The sequence below is a fragment of the Pleurodeles waltl genome, chromosome 2_1 (assembly GCF_031143425.1).
Source record: "Pleurodeles waltl isolate 20211129_DDA chromosome 2_1, aPleWal1.hap1.20221129, whole genome shotgun sequence".
Classification (NCBI taxonomy): domain Eukaryota; kingdom Metazoa; phylum Chordata; class Amphibia; order Caudata; family Salamandridae; genus Pleurodeles; species Pleurodeles waltl.
In genome coordinates this window covers 726,643,272-726,660,389 of record NC_090438.1, presented here as the reverse complement: position 1 = coordinate 726,660,389, position 17,118 = coordinate 726,643,272, and the positions used below count along the sequence as shown (strand labels likewise).

The 17,118-nt window shown below is 43.7% G+C and overlaps 1 protein-coding gene across 4 annotated transcripts in view; it reads left to right on the top strand.

Moving 5' to 3' along the window:
- The first annotated feature begins 3,994 nt into the window (after window positions 1-3,994).
- DSP (desmoplakin) overlaps window positions 3,995-17,118 on the top strand; it is a 198,658-nt gene continuing 185,534 nt past the window's right edge. For all 4 annotated transcript variants that reach the window (XM_069217283.1, XM_069217275.1, XM_069217266.1 and 1 more), the window contains exon 1: window positions 3,995-4,672. In XM_069217283.1, the coding sequence (XP_069073384.1) occupies window positions 4,428-4,672 (245 nt within the window). In that variant the 5' untranslated portion in view covers window positions 3,995-4,427. The remainder of the gene's footprint in view (window positions 4,673-17,118) is intronic.

Genomic DNA, 17,118 nt, shown 5'->3' with positions numbered 1-17,118 from the left:
GTTGGCTATAGGGGGTGGTGTTAGAGAAAGTGATGACTTGTTCATAACTGTACTGTCAATGGGAGGTACCAGAGGCACATCCTCAGGTGGCTGTGAGGTTCCGCAGGCACAGCATTAGGCAGCTTCTAGTACCACTTCTCAGACTATGGTTTGTCCCATCCTCTTCGTCATTAAACAATAAATAAACAAGACACTAAATAATGTTGGTTTGTTAATTTAACCCCTTAATCAGCAACTGAACCTAGTAAACTCCTGGCAAACTATAATCCCCTCCCTAACAGCACCAATCCAAAGCACCTGGAAGGCTAAGTTTTAGATGCAATACGCCACCCCATCGCTCACCAGGCAACTCAATAGGATTAAGTGGGAAAATGTGGGAGAAAGGGTGCATGAAGACTGTTTTTACCCAGAACAGAAAATTGGGAGTGGTGTTTAGCTGCAGATAAGATGTACTAGCATGCAGCTTGGTGGCTACAATTGTGAATGAGCTGGAACAGGGAGTATGATATGACAATGCGTGACATGGTGGGGGGAGAGGTAATACTGTTCATATCTGTCTCTCACTCCATCAGTGTTCAAGTAGCCAAACCTTGAGAAGAAAGACACTGGAAAGCAGCTGTGGTGAAGGTTATGGCAGTATTAGACTAACTCCCAGCCACAGCACCCACATAGAAACTGTAAACTTCGTACTTGTATAGTGCACTACTCACCCGTTAGGGTCTCAAGGCGCTGTACCCATACCACTGTGGAACCCCTCCTGGCTTTTCCCTGTGAGGTGCCCACACCTGGGCAACCTCCAAGGTGAAGCCAGGCATCCCAGCACTGTTGGGGCCATTGTGGAGATTAAGCAAGCTATTGCCCAGAGTTACAGAGTGGGACCCATGAATTAGATTAGGCTGGAGATTAAGCAAGCTATTGCCCAGAGTTACAGAGTGGGACCCATGAATTAGATTAGGCACCGATGCGAGAATTATCAGGTCCCAGGAAATTGAGCTCAAGACCCACCGAGGGCGAGGCGGGAATTGAACCCAGGTCCCGGGCCAGATTTCTGCATCAGGGTCTGCCGCTCTAACCATTGATCCACACTTCTCCACATAGAAAGGTAATCCAAGATCACAAAGCAGAAAACCTTCTAAAGCGAAGAGTATCACATACAGCCACGATGTGTTTTAGGACTGAAGGACAGCTGCAAAATCCACTGCTAGAGTTGCATCAAAAGAAGATTGACTGCTTTCTGTTTTCTTAAAATAAGACTTAGTAACTACCATTGATTTTCTCTGTGTATCAGGATGTCCGATACATTTCAGTGGACAGTTCACACGAAGCAGCATTTCTCATCAGAGGGCTTTTCATACAAAGTTAGTTGTAAGTTAGTGGGCCGCATGCAAAAGCTGATAATACAACATAAAAAGGTAAGAACTTTGTGACATTCACAACGTTTTTTTCCCCTTAAGCAGCTGTGACTAACTGTGGACTTAGCTGTGACTTACTCCAGAATGTCCAGGAGTAACGCAGATCTACCGAACGTCCATGAGTAGCACACATCTCATTCTGAGTGCCACCCTAAGTTTTAAATCAGGTGCCGGTGGTGTTCGCATCATATTTTAAATCGTGGATTTTGCACATGTTGTGATCTCTCCCTTGATATTTGCACATGCAATTTCTTCCGGGTAATACCTAGAGGGAACGGTGGGACAGACTGTATTTTAGGGAAAATATTAGCTGTAAAGGAACTTCCCACGTGCTAGTCCTCTTCGTGGGGTGACACAATCAGAAGAAAACCTGACCGGACGTCATATGCTAAAGTATTTCTCACGAGGCCCTGGTCCTGAATGGTGAATCAATTCGGGATGAGGCAGTCAATCTTGTGAATTAAAGCTTTCGGGGCCTTGCTTAGCTTTTGAAAAATGCAAATGATTTTTCTTTTTTTTGTTTTCAAATTATTAAATATACACATCTAATGTCTGCCTAGCCTTGGGCGGTTTTCAAAACACTTATGTTGACAATCCTGTGAAAATAATTTAGGAACACCTTATGCTTACTCAAAACAGATTGCTTAGCATGCAAAGACATACATACATTCAAACCCCAAAAACATACAATCCCTCTCTGTTAATAGATGATAAAAATAATACTTTTCCACGTCCTTCTAGCGTAATGCACCAAAGGAACTGGAATTATCTCCCAATCCTATCTTTCCACATTTCCAAATAAAATGTTAACTACTATGCTCACTGAGAAATACCTGAACTCGTGAATAGGACGAATTACCCCGGTTGGCAGGCTATTATCTTACTTCTCTAAGCTTTGTTCTTAGCTTATAATAAGAGCCACGCGCAAAATTTGATTGCATAGTTGTATTTTCACTGTACTTGTGGAGTCATCACATTTTCTGGACATTTCAACCTCTGCTGCATAACTGGTGGATAAAAACAAAAAATGTGTCGAGCTCTCACAGACACAGTGACTGGGGAAAAAAAAAATGCCACATGTGGGGCAACACAGTGACGGCCAATTTGCAATAGCTAACTGGTCAGCGTCCAGTTGTGGTTAGCTGTGCTCAGGTATTAAACTGATACCAGTATGGTGAAACTTTTGCTAAAGACAGTATTGATGCCCCCAGCTGATGACCTAGGGAATGAATGGCTTTTGTGTGTAGCATGAAAACTGTTCCCACATATTTAAATGTAATGCATATAAAACAGAAATCATAACCCTTTATTTGTCATATTGCAATATGGTATGTTGTCTAGTGATATATTAACATTAGTAAAGCCACTCAACGCTTTCGAGTTGTGTTATCTACAAGCCCTAACGTTGACTATTATATTGCAGAACTGGGTCTGTTTGAATGAGTGTGTTAATATTTCAGTAAATTGTTGTTCGCAAGACGTTAGCGGTGCGATTAGATGGAAATCCTTACCCGTCAGAGGACATGAAATCTTTAGGACTGATATGTGCATTTCGCAGCATGAAAGTGATATAGGTAGGAGTTTAAGATTACAGTGTTTTGATATAATCCACAGTATTCCGCGTGAAAATATTTTGAGTCATTCTTTGGGCAAATTAATGTCACACCACAGACACTGTTCTCAAAACAGCGATAATTTCAAGAGGGCAACGAAAGAGTTCTGAAAATGTCAAACACTTCACTTCTATTTTTAAGGTCTGTCAACTTTTGATTGCCTCCTAGTGACATTCGTTTACATATGCACTGTAAGACTCTGTAACGCGCAGCCGTTTATTCATGGTAAGAGGCGCTTCTCTGGCCTTTAGTATGAAGGCAATTTCTGCAACATAAAAGCGATACCGAGAATATAAAGACGTACATGTTACTACATTAAGCGTTAACACGTAGACTCGTTTCTGCTCAGTCAAATATTGTATTACAGAAACTAAATGACATAATGTGCCTTTCGTGCTGCATAATTTATTCAGCCCTGCCACATAATTTGGTCCTCCATTGCCACAGAATTCTAGTTTTCTGCTTGTACGAGTTGCAAATGTTATTTGAATTTTTTGGTATTTAAAAGAAAAACGGTCCCCCCTCCACACTATCTATACTTCCATGTCTGTACTGAAGTCAAAAACTCAACGTTTTTTGTATCACACTCTTACATTTTATTTGTACACAGTTGCTACCTACATATGTGCATTTGTTTTAGGTGCTCTTCAGCTCTCTGAAGCAAATAGGAATGAGTTTTGAGCTTTAAAAACAATTACATACAAGCAAAAAACACAAAGAAACGAAGTTGAAATCAAGTGCCAAACATTGTCTGCGACGATATATTCAAAGCTCGCTCATTTTTTATTTCTTTATAAAATGACAAAGTTTGGACTTCTAGACACAAAGACTTTGAGACTTGTTCCGTGTAGTTCTTGCTGCTGCTTACACTCTGCAAAACAAAGCAATTCCCAGGGCTTGGCCGACGCGGGCTCTCTGCAGGTGAGCAGGAAGAGATAGGGGGAGCAAGGGAGGGAACAACAATCCGACGGGAGAAGGAGGAACTGGAAAGACAGCACAGAGCTCCAGCCCAGGGCGAGGAGCCCCAATATCTGCTTGCCTCAGCAGCTCTAAATAGTTTCTCTTTGGAAAAAAAAACACACACAAGAACTTAGGTGTGGCTTTCGCCTCGTCTCCGAGTGCCAAGCACCTGCCACCTCTCTGCCCTGTGCCACACGGACTGCACCTCTCGCCAGGCGGCAGCGGGTTCGTGCTCTGCGCCCTCCGAAGCCCGGCTCCCTCCCCGGGCCCAGCAGCCTCGCCGCGCACCGCGGCTCCCCTGCCCACCTGTGGCCTGCAGGAGGTGGGACAGAGCCGCGCTCGGGGACTGTCCCTCCCCCATTCTTCGGCTGCATTCCCGCGCCGGGCCTGCCCTCCCTCTCGGTTTGTTTTTCTTGGTGGCGTGCCACTCCGAGCCGGGGCGATGAGCTTGAACGGAGGCTCCACCACCAGGCTCAACACGCTGGGCCGCCTGACCCGCGACGACGCGGGCCACGAGCTGAACGGAGGGCCCAGGTACGAGATGAACACGAGCAGCAGGTACGAGGCGGGCGGCCAGGGCCGCATGATGGGCCCCCCCATGAGCGGCTCCATGGGGCCGCAGAAGGTCGTCTACATGCAGCAGCAGCAGCACAGCTACGAGTCCAGCGGGGACGGCTACGGAGGCGGGTAAGAGCAGTGTGAACCGTGTGAACCGTGTGACCCTGCGCAGCCTTGTGTAATCCTGTGCTTTGGCCCACCTGCTACCTTCAGCCATAGTTTGGAGGTTGGGTGGGCCAAACGGTGGTAGAACATGAACTTTGTTACTGCCACAAGTAGCTGTTCTTCTTCTTGCGGTTCCCGCGGCGCTGGGTGTGCGTCCTGTTCTCCGACGGCAGTTCTAAGTAGCGTATCCTGATTTATGTTTTTTCCCCGGGTGCATTCTGGTAACTTTAAACATTGAGTACCTATGCTTCGGTATTCCCATTTAAAGCACCGATTTCCCCTATCAGACCAATAATGGTCGGTAGAAGGCATAGACAAGAACGTGAATTAGATGAAATATGCACACCAACTAGAGATCTGTCTGAATCCACGCTCTGAGACTTGTTTTACGAGAGTACTTTCCACTAGCCAAATGCTGCCGTTACTTATTAAAAATGAGGTTAAGGTTGCGAGTAATTTGTCAGTATTGAGCAGTCCTTGAAACACTGCCAGGGAGTTACCAGACGATTACGGGTCGACAGGGTACAGTTTTCAGTCTTTGGAGATTGATTCAAGGACTGTAGTCTTGGCGGCGGCGTCTTCGCTTCAGCAGAATCAGTTGAACTAAATCAATAAAATTAACGTGAACTGAAGACGGCGTTAGCTGACACCAAGTTACTCAGTAACATTAAACACCGATGTGTTTGTTGAAATCTGGTACATGAAGCTTTGCTTTTTATTATATTATTTGTGTCTAGCCGGAAAGTTGGCACAACAGACTACCTACCTGCTGACCCGAGGTTCCAAATTCACTCAGGGCTGCATTTATCACTTTCGTACGTTTTTTTCTTTGCATTATGGGATTTGTAGTTCAGATAATCCAATTACAGTCATGCATAGCAGAATGCAAAAAAGCTGGATCAATCACGGAACTGGGTCATTTGAGAGCTGACTTGATATTTCATGGGGTTAAGAAGCCAAAGGGGAGAACCAGTGCCTCCCACTCTTTAAGTGACTCACTTAGTTGTGATGCCCAAATAAACAAATTAGATCATTTTATTGTTTCATTTGTTGAGAGTTATTTGATGTAGTTCTTTGATTTTGCTTGATTATTGTGGTGCAACCACATTAGTCAGATTGTTATCAAGTACAGATTAGTTGATGTCAGAGGTAATTGAGCTGTTTGTATTACCAAATCCTCAAATCTCCTGCTAGCCCATTACGGAAATGACAATCCTCATGATGACACTTTGCGTCTCTGAGGTATCAAGTAATCTTATGTCAATTGTGAGTAGCTTATCCAGTCCTGATTATGACTTACTGTAGCTTTAGTGGCAGTTGTACATTTGTAATGGTAAAATTAAAGCACTTGTTCTCATATGTTATTCACATTTAATTTGTGCTAACCACCATTTTAATTAGATAGTAGAACATTTTCGGTCCATGAGGCCATCAACTGAACTGGAAAACTGTGACAGTACATTTATGATGGTAAAATCAGAACTAAATGTTCCAGAGTGCAAAGGAAACTAGGGTAGTGGATGGACTACTCAAGGCGAGACACCGTGCACCTGAATTTATTTGGGATAGTTGCATAGCACTCATGCTATTTCTGAGCGCTGCAGCGCAAGGAAGGCTGGGGAGGCAAGTTTGGGGGTGCCGGTCCACCTGTCCAGCTGTGCTTTCTGTAAGAGGACATATGCTACAACCTCTGTGCAACCACACCTGGAATCATGGGAAGTCCTCTTCTAGACAAAAAATTCAGGGGAAGGAGATTCCAGAGGAAAGATTCTTGCATGCAGAGCGTCCCCTCCACCCAAGCGTTTTGTCCTTGACTGGGTAAATGGCAAGTAGGTCATGGTATTCCACTTAAGTCATCTGATTGGCTGGAAGATTGTGAACACCTTGAAGGAACTGCCAACTCTGGGGAAAAAATCATGTCTGTCAGCTGATATTGACACATTCTTGTTCTCAAATTCTTTTTTGATTTTTGCATTTCAAATGGAGATTTGAGAGTGCTCCATTTCACACCCTATATATCCTACACGTTTATGTGTGTACTGTATAACTATTTATTTCTAAGTTGGGAGTCTACGAAAACGGGTTAAGGGTGTGCAGAATGTGCGTTAGCGTAATTATGTTAAACACAAAAATTATGCAAAATTGAAAACCTACATCTAAAGTTATATTGTAGCGCAAGAAATCACAGGTGCAGTGAAGAGCAGTCAATTATATTCTGTTTGCTTACGTTGTTATTGTGCTCCTGCATTAACATGGTGTACTGGCATAATTTTGCGAATCTCGCGTCATATGTGAAATTCCTGAAATTATGCAAAATTTCGCCCAGACCTAATAACTGTATGACTCATGCAGCTGGCTGAGTGGCTGGAATTTCTCCTTTACCTCATTATTTTACACTTCTTTAATTCTCTAGCTCCTCACTAGGTTTAGGAAATGTTAAACATGTATTTGTTCTTTTTTTATATACAAGGATTTTATCAATTGCATCCCATGAGAAAAGGAGACATTTTGGTACCTTTTCTCTTCCTTGTGGCGCTACCTATGATTGGGTCATAAAGACATAAGGTTAAATGTTTAAGTTCATCTATGGAAGTGAGCAACACTCTAATTTGCTGGCTTACCTTTCCTCTTAGTGAGTCTTTAAGGTCAATGAAGTCAGGTGTCTGTGCAAGGGGGATCTCACTGGAAGGGAACAAGTTATTGGAGAGGTTAAGTTAGGAAGGTGTTCTTGTAGGCCACCTTATCATGTGTGGTGGTTGAAGGTGATACCAAGGCTGGTTACACCCTCATGTTGATTGTTAGGTGTGGCTTTAGTTTAGTCCCAGTCACACCTCTACTTGTACATGCATGGATTCCGTTTCTGGTGTCACTGGGTAAAGGTTCTTAAATGTTGGCATCCCACATCTCTGACCCTCAACATTTTTGACAGATAATACTTGGCAAAATTGAATTGAGGGAAAAACGAAAGATTCAGAGTTTTAAGGCTTGGAGCGGGGAGTAGGAGGAAGGATGCCGTATTACAGCGTTATACCCCATTTCAAACTGGGGAACTTGTAATGGAGAAGCAAAGCAGAACTAGTAAAAAAAAAAAGTTGCACCATAAGGCAGTGGTGCTTAAACCTTTCACTTCTGTGGACCCCACTTAATCATCATTGAAATTCGGGGACCCCCACTGAGTCGTTATTGGGACACAGGGATCGCCGGCCTAAGCAATACCCAAAAATACAAAAGCAAGTATACACAAAAAAGGTTCAAATAATTCAAGAATGTATTTAATTCACTACCAAATATAGAAAAAGTTTTCATATTCTCAATTTTGCTTTTTTTTATTGGTACATCTTTTATTATTTTTAATCTATTAATTTTAATTTTGTTGAATCTTGTAAAAAACAGTTGCAGATCCCCTGTGTGGGCATCGCGGAGCCCCATGGGTCTTTGGACCACAGGTTAAGAACCACTGCCATAAGGTATCTATCAGTATTTGCCCGGGCGGGATCATGGCACCAAAGCATTGTCCAGCTCTCTGAAGGCCCAAGACAGCAAGTCTCCTGCAGCAACCGAGCAGCCATGATCTTACTCTCATACCATTGTCCTCCAGGTGGATGGTCAGGTTTCACATTTCACTCCCTAGCCAGTTGCATGCAGACAGGATTGGTAGGGTTGGAGGCCCCAGATAACGCATAGCCCCGCCCAGGCCACAAGAAGGATTACTGTTCAAAAATAAACAAGATGGTTCATTCAGCACAGGTCCAGGCTGCATAGGTTGCAATGCTATGGCAGGGCAGTGAGCGTGGGATGTAGAGAGGACCACTGGAATTATGCAGGAAGGAGACACCAAATTATGCTGCATAACTGACTAACTTATATGGCAAGAAAAGGCAAATTATACGGCATAATACTGCATATTTTGTGGCTGTATTAGTTCGCTATTTTGTAATTTTTACAACGTTAATTAACACTCTGGGCAAAAGTTTAATGTCATGAGTATCAGAATGCCACCTAAATACGTTAATTAGCAACTGAAAGGTAACTGGCCTACCACTGCACAGCAACGGACCTGTCCCTGCGTGGCAACACATGTAGCTGCAGTTTCAATGACTTGATCTGTTTGAGCTAAAACAAAATAATTTTGGTTGAATTTTGCAATTTATGCAGATGATGTTGGTTTATTTGGCAAGTGTGGCAAACGCATAACTTGGCAGTAAAACCGCACAGCTCCAGAATCACATAATTCCAGTGACCCTGGAGATAGGTAAATGTTAGGTGCTAAATGGTGCACCTTTTCTTACGAAGGCCTGAAATACAAAAAGAAGTGCTTAGTTGGCAAATTTGCACCTATATGTTCGGATCACTGAGATTGCATTGGCACATGAGAATATTTCCAACTCCATTTTCATTCGAGCGACCGATGAAAAATGTTGTTTTTTAACTTTAAACGTATGCAAATGTTGTTGCAAAATTACTGTACTACAGTTTGTGGAGAATGGACACGGTGCTGCAGAATTGAAGCGGCAGCGGTGCTTTGTATGCACTGTGGCCATTTTGGTTCTGCCTCAGACAGCAATTACGTCATTCTCAAATTCTCCCTGTGGTCGAATATGAGTTATTGTAATTATCCAAGTGTCTGTGCCTTCAGACATATCCCGTTTGCCTAACCCTGAACAGTCTGTGTTACCCTGGTTCTAAAGGGGTCCCACGCACATACATCGATGGCTTCTTGCAGCTTTAATTTGTGGCCAACACCTTAAACCACACCCCTGTGAGCTCACCTCTGCACTGGCGCATGCCAGCACCTGCCCATTGAAAGAACTGCCCCGCCCCAGGCTTACTTTCCTGAAGGACTTGTTGGACTACTTTCCAAGGGTTCGTAGGTGGCCCGTGGGCCAGTTGCCCCCCCCTCGCCGGACTGCAAACGGACAGCAAGGATTCCCCAACTGTCAGGTGGCCCTAGGGCCCACAACACCACCACCCCGTACCACGAGTGGCTTTATTGTTTTGCATAAAAAGCAAACCCAGAAACACAATGGCCCGGATTGTCGACACAAGACTTGTTTTTGTTTGTGACAGTCCTCATTTGGGAGCGCTGTTTTGTGAGTTAGGGCAATAGAGAGGTCCGCTTACCATGCATGCTTCGTTCACCGGAGAGTTTGTCGAGTGCAATAGGATGACACACTAGTTTCCAGAGCAGCCCGTTTTTTTTTAAATAGCGCCCTGGGCGAAGCACAATTTGGCGCCCCTCCCACTTCTCATCTTCACTTGACAGTGTGATGGGAAGATGGGAAGGGCAGGCAGCTTCTCTGAATGTCGGGGCACGGTGCATGGGCCAACTTGCCCATCCCAAAGGCCTGCGCTGCTAATTTTTTTCCTAGTAGGTGAGTTTTTATCCTTTCCGGTAGGACTTCGAACTCCCAGGCATTGAACTTCAACCTCGGAAATGTTGGCCAGGTCTCAGTTGTTGAATGTGCTGGTTCATGTGGTCACCTCAGCCTATTTCTTGGTGCCAGATACCACTTTTTGGGGATGGCTGGGCACGCTGTGGAAACCGAAATCACGGCCTCAGTCTGAGGAAGGACTTAAGTGAGACTAATTGAAATGTGGGAACATGGGAACAATATTGGAAAACAACGTTAGCTGTTGACAAGTTATTAGGCAATTTTGATGCCTTTCAGTAGGTCAAGAACTTGGGCTTGTGTATGGTTTGTATCTGAATGACTAAGCGCATGATGAGGGAGCAAGAGAAGACCGACTAAGCAACAAAATGCTGAAGGCAGAATCCATTGGCAGGGAAAGGCGTGCCCTTCTCATTTAAAGGCCATGAATGCCCACATCTGGGAATGTACTCTGTTTGAAACGGACCATTGACTTTCCAATCTGTTTACTCCAACCCATTGGTCTTAAAAACTTTTGCCGCTGCCCCAGCATGCAAACACAGTTTCATCGCCCCTACCCCCCCTTTTCACAATTATACTATAACTTTGGCAGGTCTAAGCATATTTAAAAATGTAAACATTGCAGTTATGTTCAATTATCCCTTTAAAAAAAACAATCAATACATGAGTGCTGACATGCTATGGGCAGCCTGATATCTACAAAGTGTAAACTTGTAAAATGTAAAAAGCACCTACTCACAGCCAGTACATGAGCGACAAAAAATCAAATGATGGTAATGGTGGCCCATTACAGAATGACTCTCTATTTTAACTAAAAACACAGCCCCATTTGCAGCATGATGCTCCTCTTGATCAGTGTCGAGCTCCCCACCCCGAGACATGTCAGGTACACCCCCCACAGTTTGAAGACCTCTCCTGTAGCCCATATGGAGAAGTCCCACTTGGAGGAGTTCTGTTCGCCACCCTCATTCCCACTTGTCCATCTTTGTGTCAGGACTGCTATCTACGTCTTAATGCTACATCTGTCATCATGTTTCTCGTGAAGCAATCTAGTGCTATTTAGTCCAAGAGCTGTGACAATTAAAAAAAAAAAAAAAAAACCTCATTAGATTTTGTTGCAAGCAAAGTGGGCAAGCTTAAGCACTGATGCTTCGTTAGCCACTATGTTTAGTGAAGCACGTGCCAGAAGTTCTCTTGTTGGCTTGATTTGGGCTTTAATGCAGTTCGGTGCTTGAATGGCTGGATGAGTGTTGATTCTTTGAGTTAATGTCATGTTCTCTAAGCGTTGCAATGAAGGCGCAGCATCAGTGTCATCTTGTGCCCCGCTTGCTGATGGCACAAAAAGTTGCTGCTCAGCTTCTATTGCAGTTGCCCCACCATTACCATATCACTTGGGGCCTTCCACAACTTTTTTGTCTTCACATTCAGAAGCACCGTTTCTTTGAGGATTTCTGCTTTTGTCACACAGCCATCTATGGTCTTGGTACTAAGCATATCTTCCTGAAGCTAGTTGTTTTTATCAGAGGTCCCAAACTCTCCACTTCTCATTTTAGATGTTATCACAAACTCCTAAAACTCGATTAGGTGGCAAATCCTTTTCAGTCCTTGATTCTAAGGCATGCATCCTTTTCTTGATTCTAAGGCCTGACATGGTCTCTTGCTCTCCCTCAATCTTTAATCTGATCATCTGCTCTTTTGAAGGCATGTACGACATTTCTATTTTCTCCATCCAACTTCCCTTTACCTGTTTATCTTGATATGTTCTTTGTTAGCACCAGGGCCCTCTATCATCTGTTGGGTAACAACGTGCTCTATAAACGTTTACAACCATCTGTGTCATCGTGTCCTTAGTAATTGACCTCACCCCAAGATTAGTTTAAAAAAGTGATAGTATTCCGGTGTAACGGTATGCAAATTAGGCAGCAGATGTGGATTATGGGGCACATATGGCAAAACCATAATTATGTGGGAAATGCTGCGGTGGCAGAATCGCAGAATTCTAGTGGCCCTGGGTATGCCTTACAACCCAGCCACTTTTTGCTGGGTGCTCTGCCTGTGCTTAATTTGAGCCGGTGGTCGCAGGTGGGGCCCATCGGCACTTATTTTTGGGGACAGAACTTATTTTTTCTCAACAGACTTTCATTCAGAGCAAAAGAAAAACACAAAAGGGGGAAAGGAAGGGAACGATGGAAAAACAGCGACAAAGGGAGAAAGTATGAATTAAAATGTATCTCTCGCTTGCATAACCGGCGAGAGTGAGATGAAGAGGCAGAAAATGTCGGTTGGTAGAATAAATAGGCATGAGGTAGAATTACTTCTGTTGTTTCATACTTGATAAAACAAGGAAATCCACTCATCTTACGTGTGCCCACCCAGTCCTTGCTTTTGGATGATTATTTTCTTCCTGGCATCCACGCTTTTGGAGTGAACGACTTTGACACCAGTGAGGGCAGGTTACCTTTGAGTTACAGCACCAAATCCCTAATATTCCAATTAAGTGAATGCTTTGTCTTTCTAGCTGGACTGAGATGAATTGTGTCTCTGCTTCACTGTCATGGTTGCTGGAATGCTGAGTGCCTGCTGCTGAGACCTGGGCCCACACTGCAGGTCTCTGGTGTAAAACCAGCACAGCCTTTCCTTTGTCACGAGTCATTATTTAAACCAATGATTAAATAAAGTGCTACTGAGGGTGTGGTGTGCAATATATAAACACGTGCTATTATGTAACAATCATAATACGAATAAACGAATAATATTAATAGTAAAAAATATTAATAATAATGGTTGCATGCTCGAAGGCTGCGCAAAGATGGCGCCCTCTCTGTCGGTTTACGGCCTTTGTAATGGCGGCACCATGCAGGTTTCATCACACACCCTTGGCCGAGAGGGGCTCTGATACCGTGGGCTCGCGGCACTGCTTCCGGTATGAGATAATCATGGGAGGGGACAGCCACAGACACTCATGCTGAAACCCAAGCCGCCCTGCTCACCTGAACAATGCAATCACCTGGGCGGCTCCCGAGGACTCCCTCTCTTCCGCTCACAGGTCCTGACAACGCTCCGTTTGGAAACTAGAGTAAAAACTGTCGTTGTTTTTCAATGTTTGGGGAGTTTGCCACTAGGAAGCATTTTTGACAATCCAGGAGAGCGTTTATGGATCCTTAAAATTCCAAGCCTGGTGAGATGACAAAGTCACCTTTCAATAGGTTTGACAAGGAAGGTCAGCGGATTAACGCATCTGTTGCAATGAATGGTATGCCGACCTACTAGAATAACGTCACGATATAATATGTCATGTCATTTTATTTTTCTATCTGAAAAACAAATAACTAGGGAATAAAGTGAAATAGTATATGAACTTTTAAAGAACAGCTAGGCCCCTCAGCAAACATTTGTGCAGCCTGCGGATTGTAATTCTTTCGGACTTACTTAGGCTTTCATGCTTCAAACGTCAAATTGTAATACCAACTCACGTTAAATTACAGCGCCTGAAAGCCGTCAGACTATCAGAGGAACCGCTACACAAACAAGCTGGCAGAGTAAAGTTGGAAGAGTTTAGTTCTTTTAAAAGAAGAAACTATAATATTTTTTTTTCCCTAAAAGAAAACCCATCTTGGCAGATCTGTGCCCTCTACCTAACCTTTGGTTCAATTGAAACAGACTTGTCAGAAAGCCGATCCTCCCAGCTTACAAAGAGTCTTTTCTTCCTTTTTACTGTAAATTGGGTTTTACCGTGTGGGAATTTTGACCCAGAAGAGATAACTGCCAGCACTCACGGTGCAGAGGTCACGGCGCACCCCACACTGCCTGGTGAGCTCATATCTGTGTTTTGTTTCTTTTGGCATTCTTTGCAACACAGCTCCGGGGGCCTTTCATCTGCCCCCTCAAACAGGGGTGCTGTGTTGTGTAAACTTAATCTTACACCAGCCATTTGATTCAGTATATACCCACGGGTTTTGTAAGCAGACAGGAGTTACAAAAGTTGACCTGTCCAGGCCTTCAGAGCCCAAACTCTGATAGCGCCTCATCTGTCCCAAAAATGAAAATCTGCACTGAATATCACATGGATCAGCAGGGTCGGACTGAGACAGAAAAGAGGCCCCGGCACCAAAATAATAGTGTTCTTCGTTATTAAATCAGATATCTAGAAAGAATGCCCATGTTTGCACACTGGGGTGGTTTGGAGCTTGCGAAGACACACCCAATGAGTGTTTTGCAAGGTATGGGAAACGACATGGATTTGTGCTTGCTGCAGGCAATGGTATTTTTTTGTATCATGGAAATCAATTGTAAAAGCTCACCAGACCACAAAGCAGACCCGCAGACGACCAAAACACGCCCCCCCCCCACACTGACTTGTCAGACCTGCCCCTCAGGGCCACGTAGGCCAGCCGCCAGCCCGATCCTATGCAGAAGTGAGTTTCAGATTCAGGCTTTTCTTCAGAACGTGGCCCCGTTAAGCCAAAATACCGTCTCCATCTTTAAATGCCATATTTTCTGTGCTTACATCTTTTCCTTTGTAAAACTGCACTCCGAGTAGACCACTCAGGGTCATTACCCCTCCCACATTTTGCTTAGCATATGCATTGATGACTGGAACCATGAGTGCACAGCTCTAAGCCAGCTCTAAGGATCAAAAGGTTTGATCCTGAGCAAGTCATTTTCTCTCCATCTGGCTACCTTCCCTCATTTGAGTACTTTAGGAGTCCTTAAAAGGGACAAACCCCAGTTCAGTTCTTAATATCTTGAAATATTACACTTAGGGATCACAGAAAACTAAGTTGCCTACTGATGATGGTCCCCACTGCAGGTTCAGGGGCACCACATGACAGCAGGATCCATCCTTATTATTCAGTTGGCACTGAGTGAAGACTTATTGCATCTCTAAACGTCGGTTCATCCACTGCGCAACTACTTTTATCTGATGGAGAAATTCTCATTTTTTAGTGCTAAATGTCCAACCCATAATTTGATTAGTCGAGGGAGTACTAATATGTTTCCTGGAAATTGTACCAGACCTTCACGCTTAAAACATTGTGGGTCTTGTTCATAAGTCATTTACTGCAAGTTTTTGTGTCTTACTTCAGACTTAGGTCGATGTTCTCATGAACTTCCAGGAGTAAAATATGCTGAAGGTAAACTAAAGTTTGTGCTAAGGATTATGAATAAGCATGTCTACTCGCAGAAAATGTCTTGTGAATAATAGCATGATATCCAGTTGTAATGCAGAAACAAAGAATGATAAACTACATGTTTCTGAATCGTCCCTTTATATCCAAGTGCAATTCCCACCAAATACAGGAGTAAGACTCGACTACTCACAGAAACAGTTTTGTGAACAGGGCTTACAAATTCAGGAGTAATCCACACCTGAGACAGGAAGAAGACTCAATTACTCACTGATAACCCTTTGTGAATCCGACTCACGTATCCAGGTACAATTCACACCTGTGCCAGGAGTAAGTCTAAAATAGTGATAGAAAATCTTTAACGAATCTGGCACTGTGAACTTCAACAAAATGCAGATAACATACTATATAAATGTCACATGATTTTTCAGTGGAGACAGATTGAAAAATCAATTCTGTTTTTTTTCATTCTATGCCAGTCATTGCAGTTTAATCTATGGCAAAAAATCAGAGTATGAAACTAGCGAGAGAACCACCTTGAAAAAAGCGGGCATTGGAAGATCTGGAAAACACTTTATTGATAGCTGTTTGTCTTATAAAATACTTCCACTTTAGGGGAATAGATGTGATGATGGGTAAAAACCTCTTCCTAGAATCAGGGCATGATAGGAGGAATACATTTGCAAAAATATGTATTTTTTTTACCTTCAGTTACTGAAAGTGAGTGTTATAATTATTTGTGTGTTGTTGGGACCGCAGATCATATTTCAGCGACTTCACATTTTTGAGTTTACTCAGTGTGAGTTGCACACTCGAGATCTGACTGTAGAGTTGGACAATTGTTGATTATCAACCGAGTGCTTTAGTCATCATGCCTTGGTGTTATGGCCTCATGGTGGTAGGCGGGGATTTAGCGTATGGGTATGATTTCTCATGGCCTCAGTGTGGTTAGTTGTGGGAAGATGACATTCAGGAATAGTGCTGTTTCCATCTTACTGGGAGTGGTTAGCCTAGCAAGCTCATATGTGGTGGGCCAAACGCTTCTAGGGAAGTTGGCCTGCATGCTGGTGGTGTTTCCTATAAGCTTCGTCTGTCTGTTTCCCATATCGGAGCTGCTCTGAGACTGCAAGAGGATATGCAGCGGGCCGGTTTCTGCAGGTAGCAGGGGCTTTGCTCTCTAACCCTTTGTACTGTGTGTTGAATTTTACATTTGATTCGCTGACCCTCTGTGAGCAAATGCTGTGTATTCTAGTCATCCGCTATGTGGAGTTGACTTCGTTACTTTTCCTCAGCTGTATATAGTAAACTTGCTCTGTTCTGGGTCCCTTGAAGTTTTTGTCATTTCTTTTTGTGGGTGCCAGTGTTAACAATAGTACAGTAACCCCTACAGAACTGTAACAGTGCTTTTGCGAGGTCTCTGTGGCTGGTCTGGCTGGAGGAGCAGGCGGTCCCTAAAGAGCATCACAAGTTGATTCTTTGGGCTGTTGGTGATGTCCTTTGTCTGCGGGAGAAAGAAAATTCTCAATTGAACACGATCCCTAGACTCTTTCTTTTCCCGCAAGGATACCTATGCCTTTTCTAGGACTTTGGCCACTTGAAAGGTGTAGAGTTCATGTATGACCTGGCACCTGGACTTTTATATTAGATCTGTTCATGCAGAGAGATGTTTTCATAAATTGCATTTTTTGCAACCTCCCTGTCTTTATTTACAGATTCTAGTCGGAGACGCTTCCGCATTGATTGACCATAAGCCGGATTATGGCTGCAATGTGGCCAGAGATAATGGAGATAGGAGCATCTTTGATATCAGCGAGGCTGGCTTTGTACTCCTCAGAGCGTCAACGTCCACATTGATAGTCAATGTGGTGGGAAGAATGTTCTGGGGTTGTGT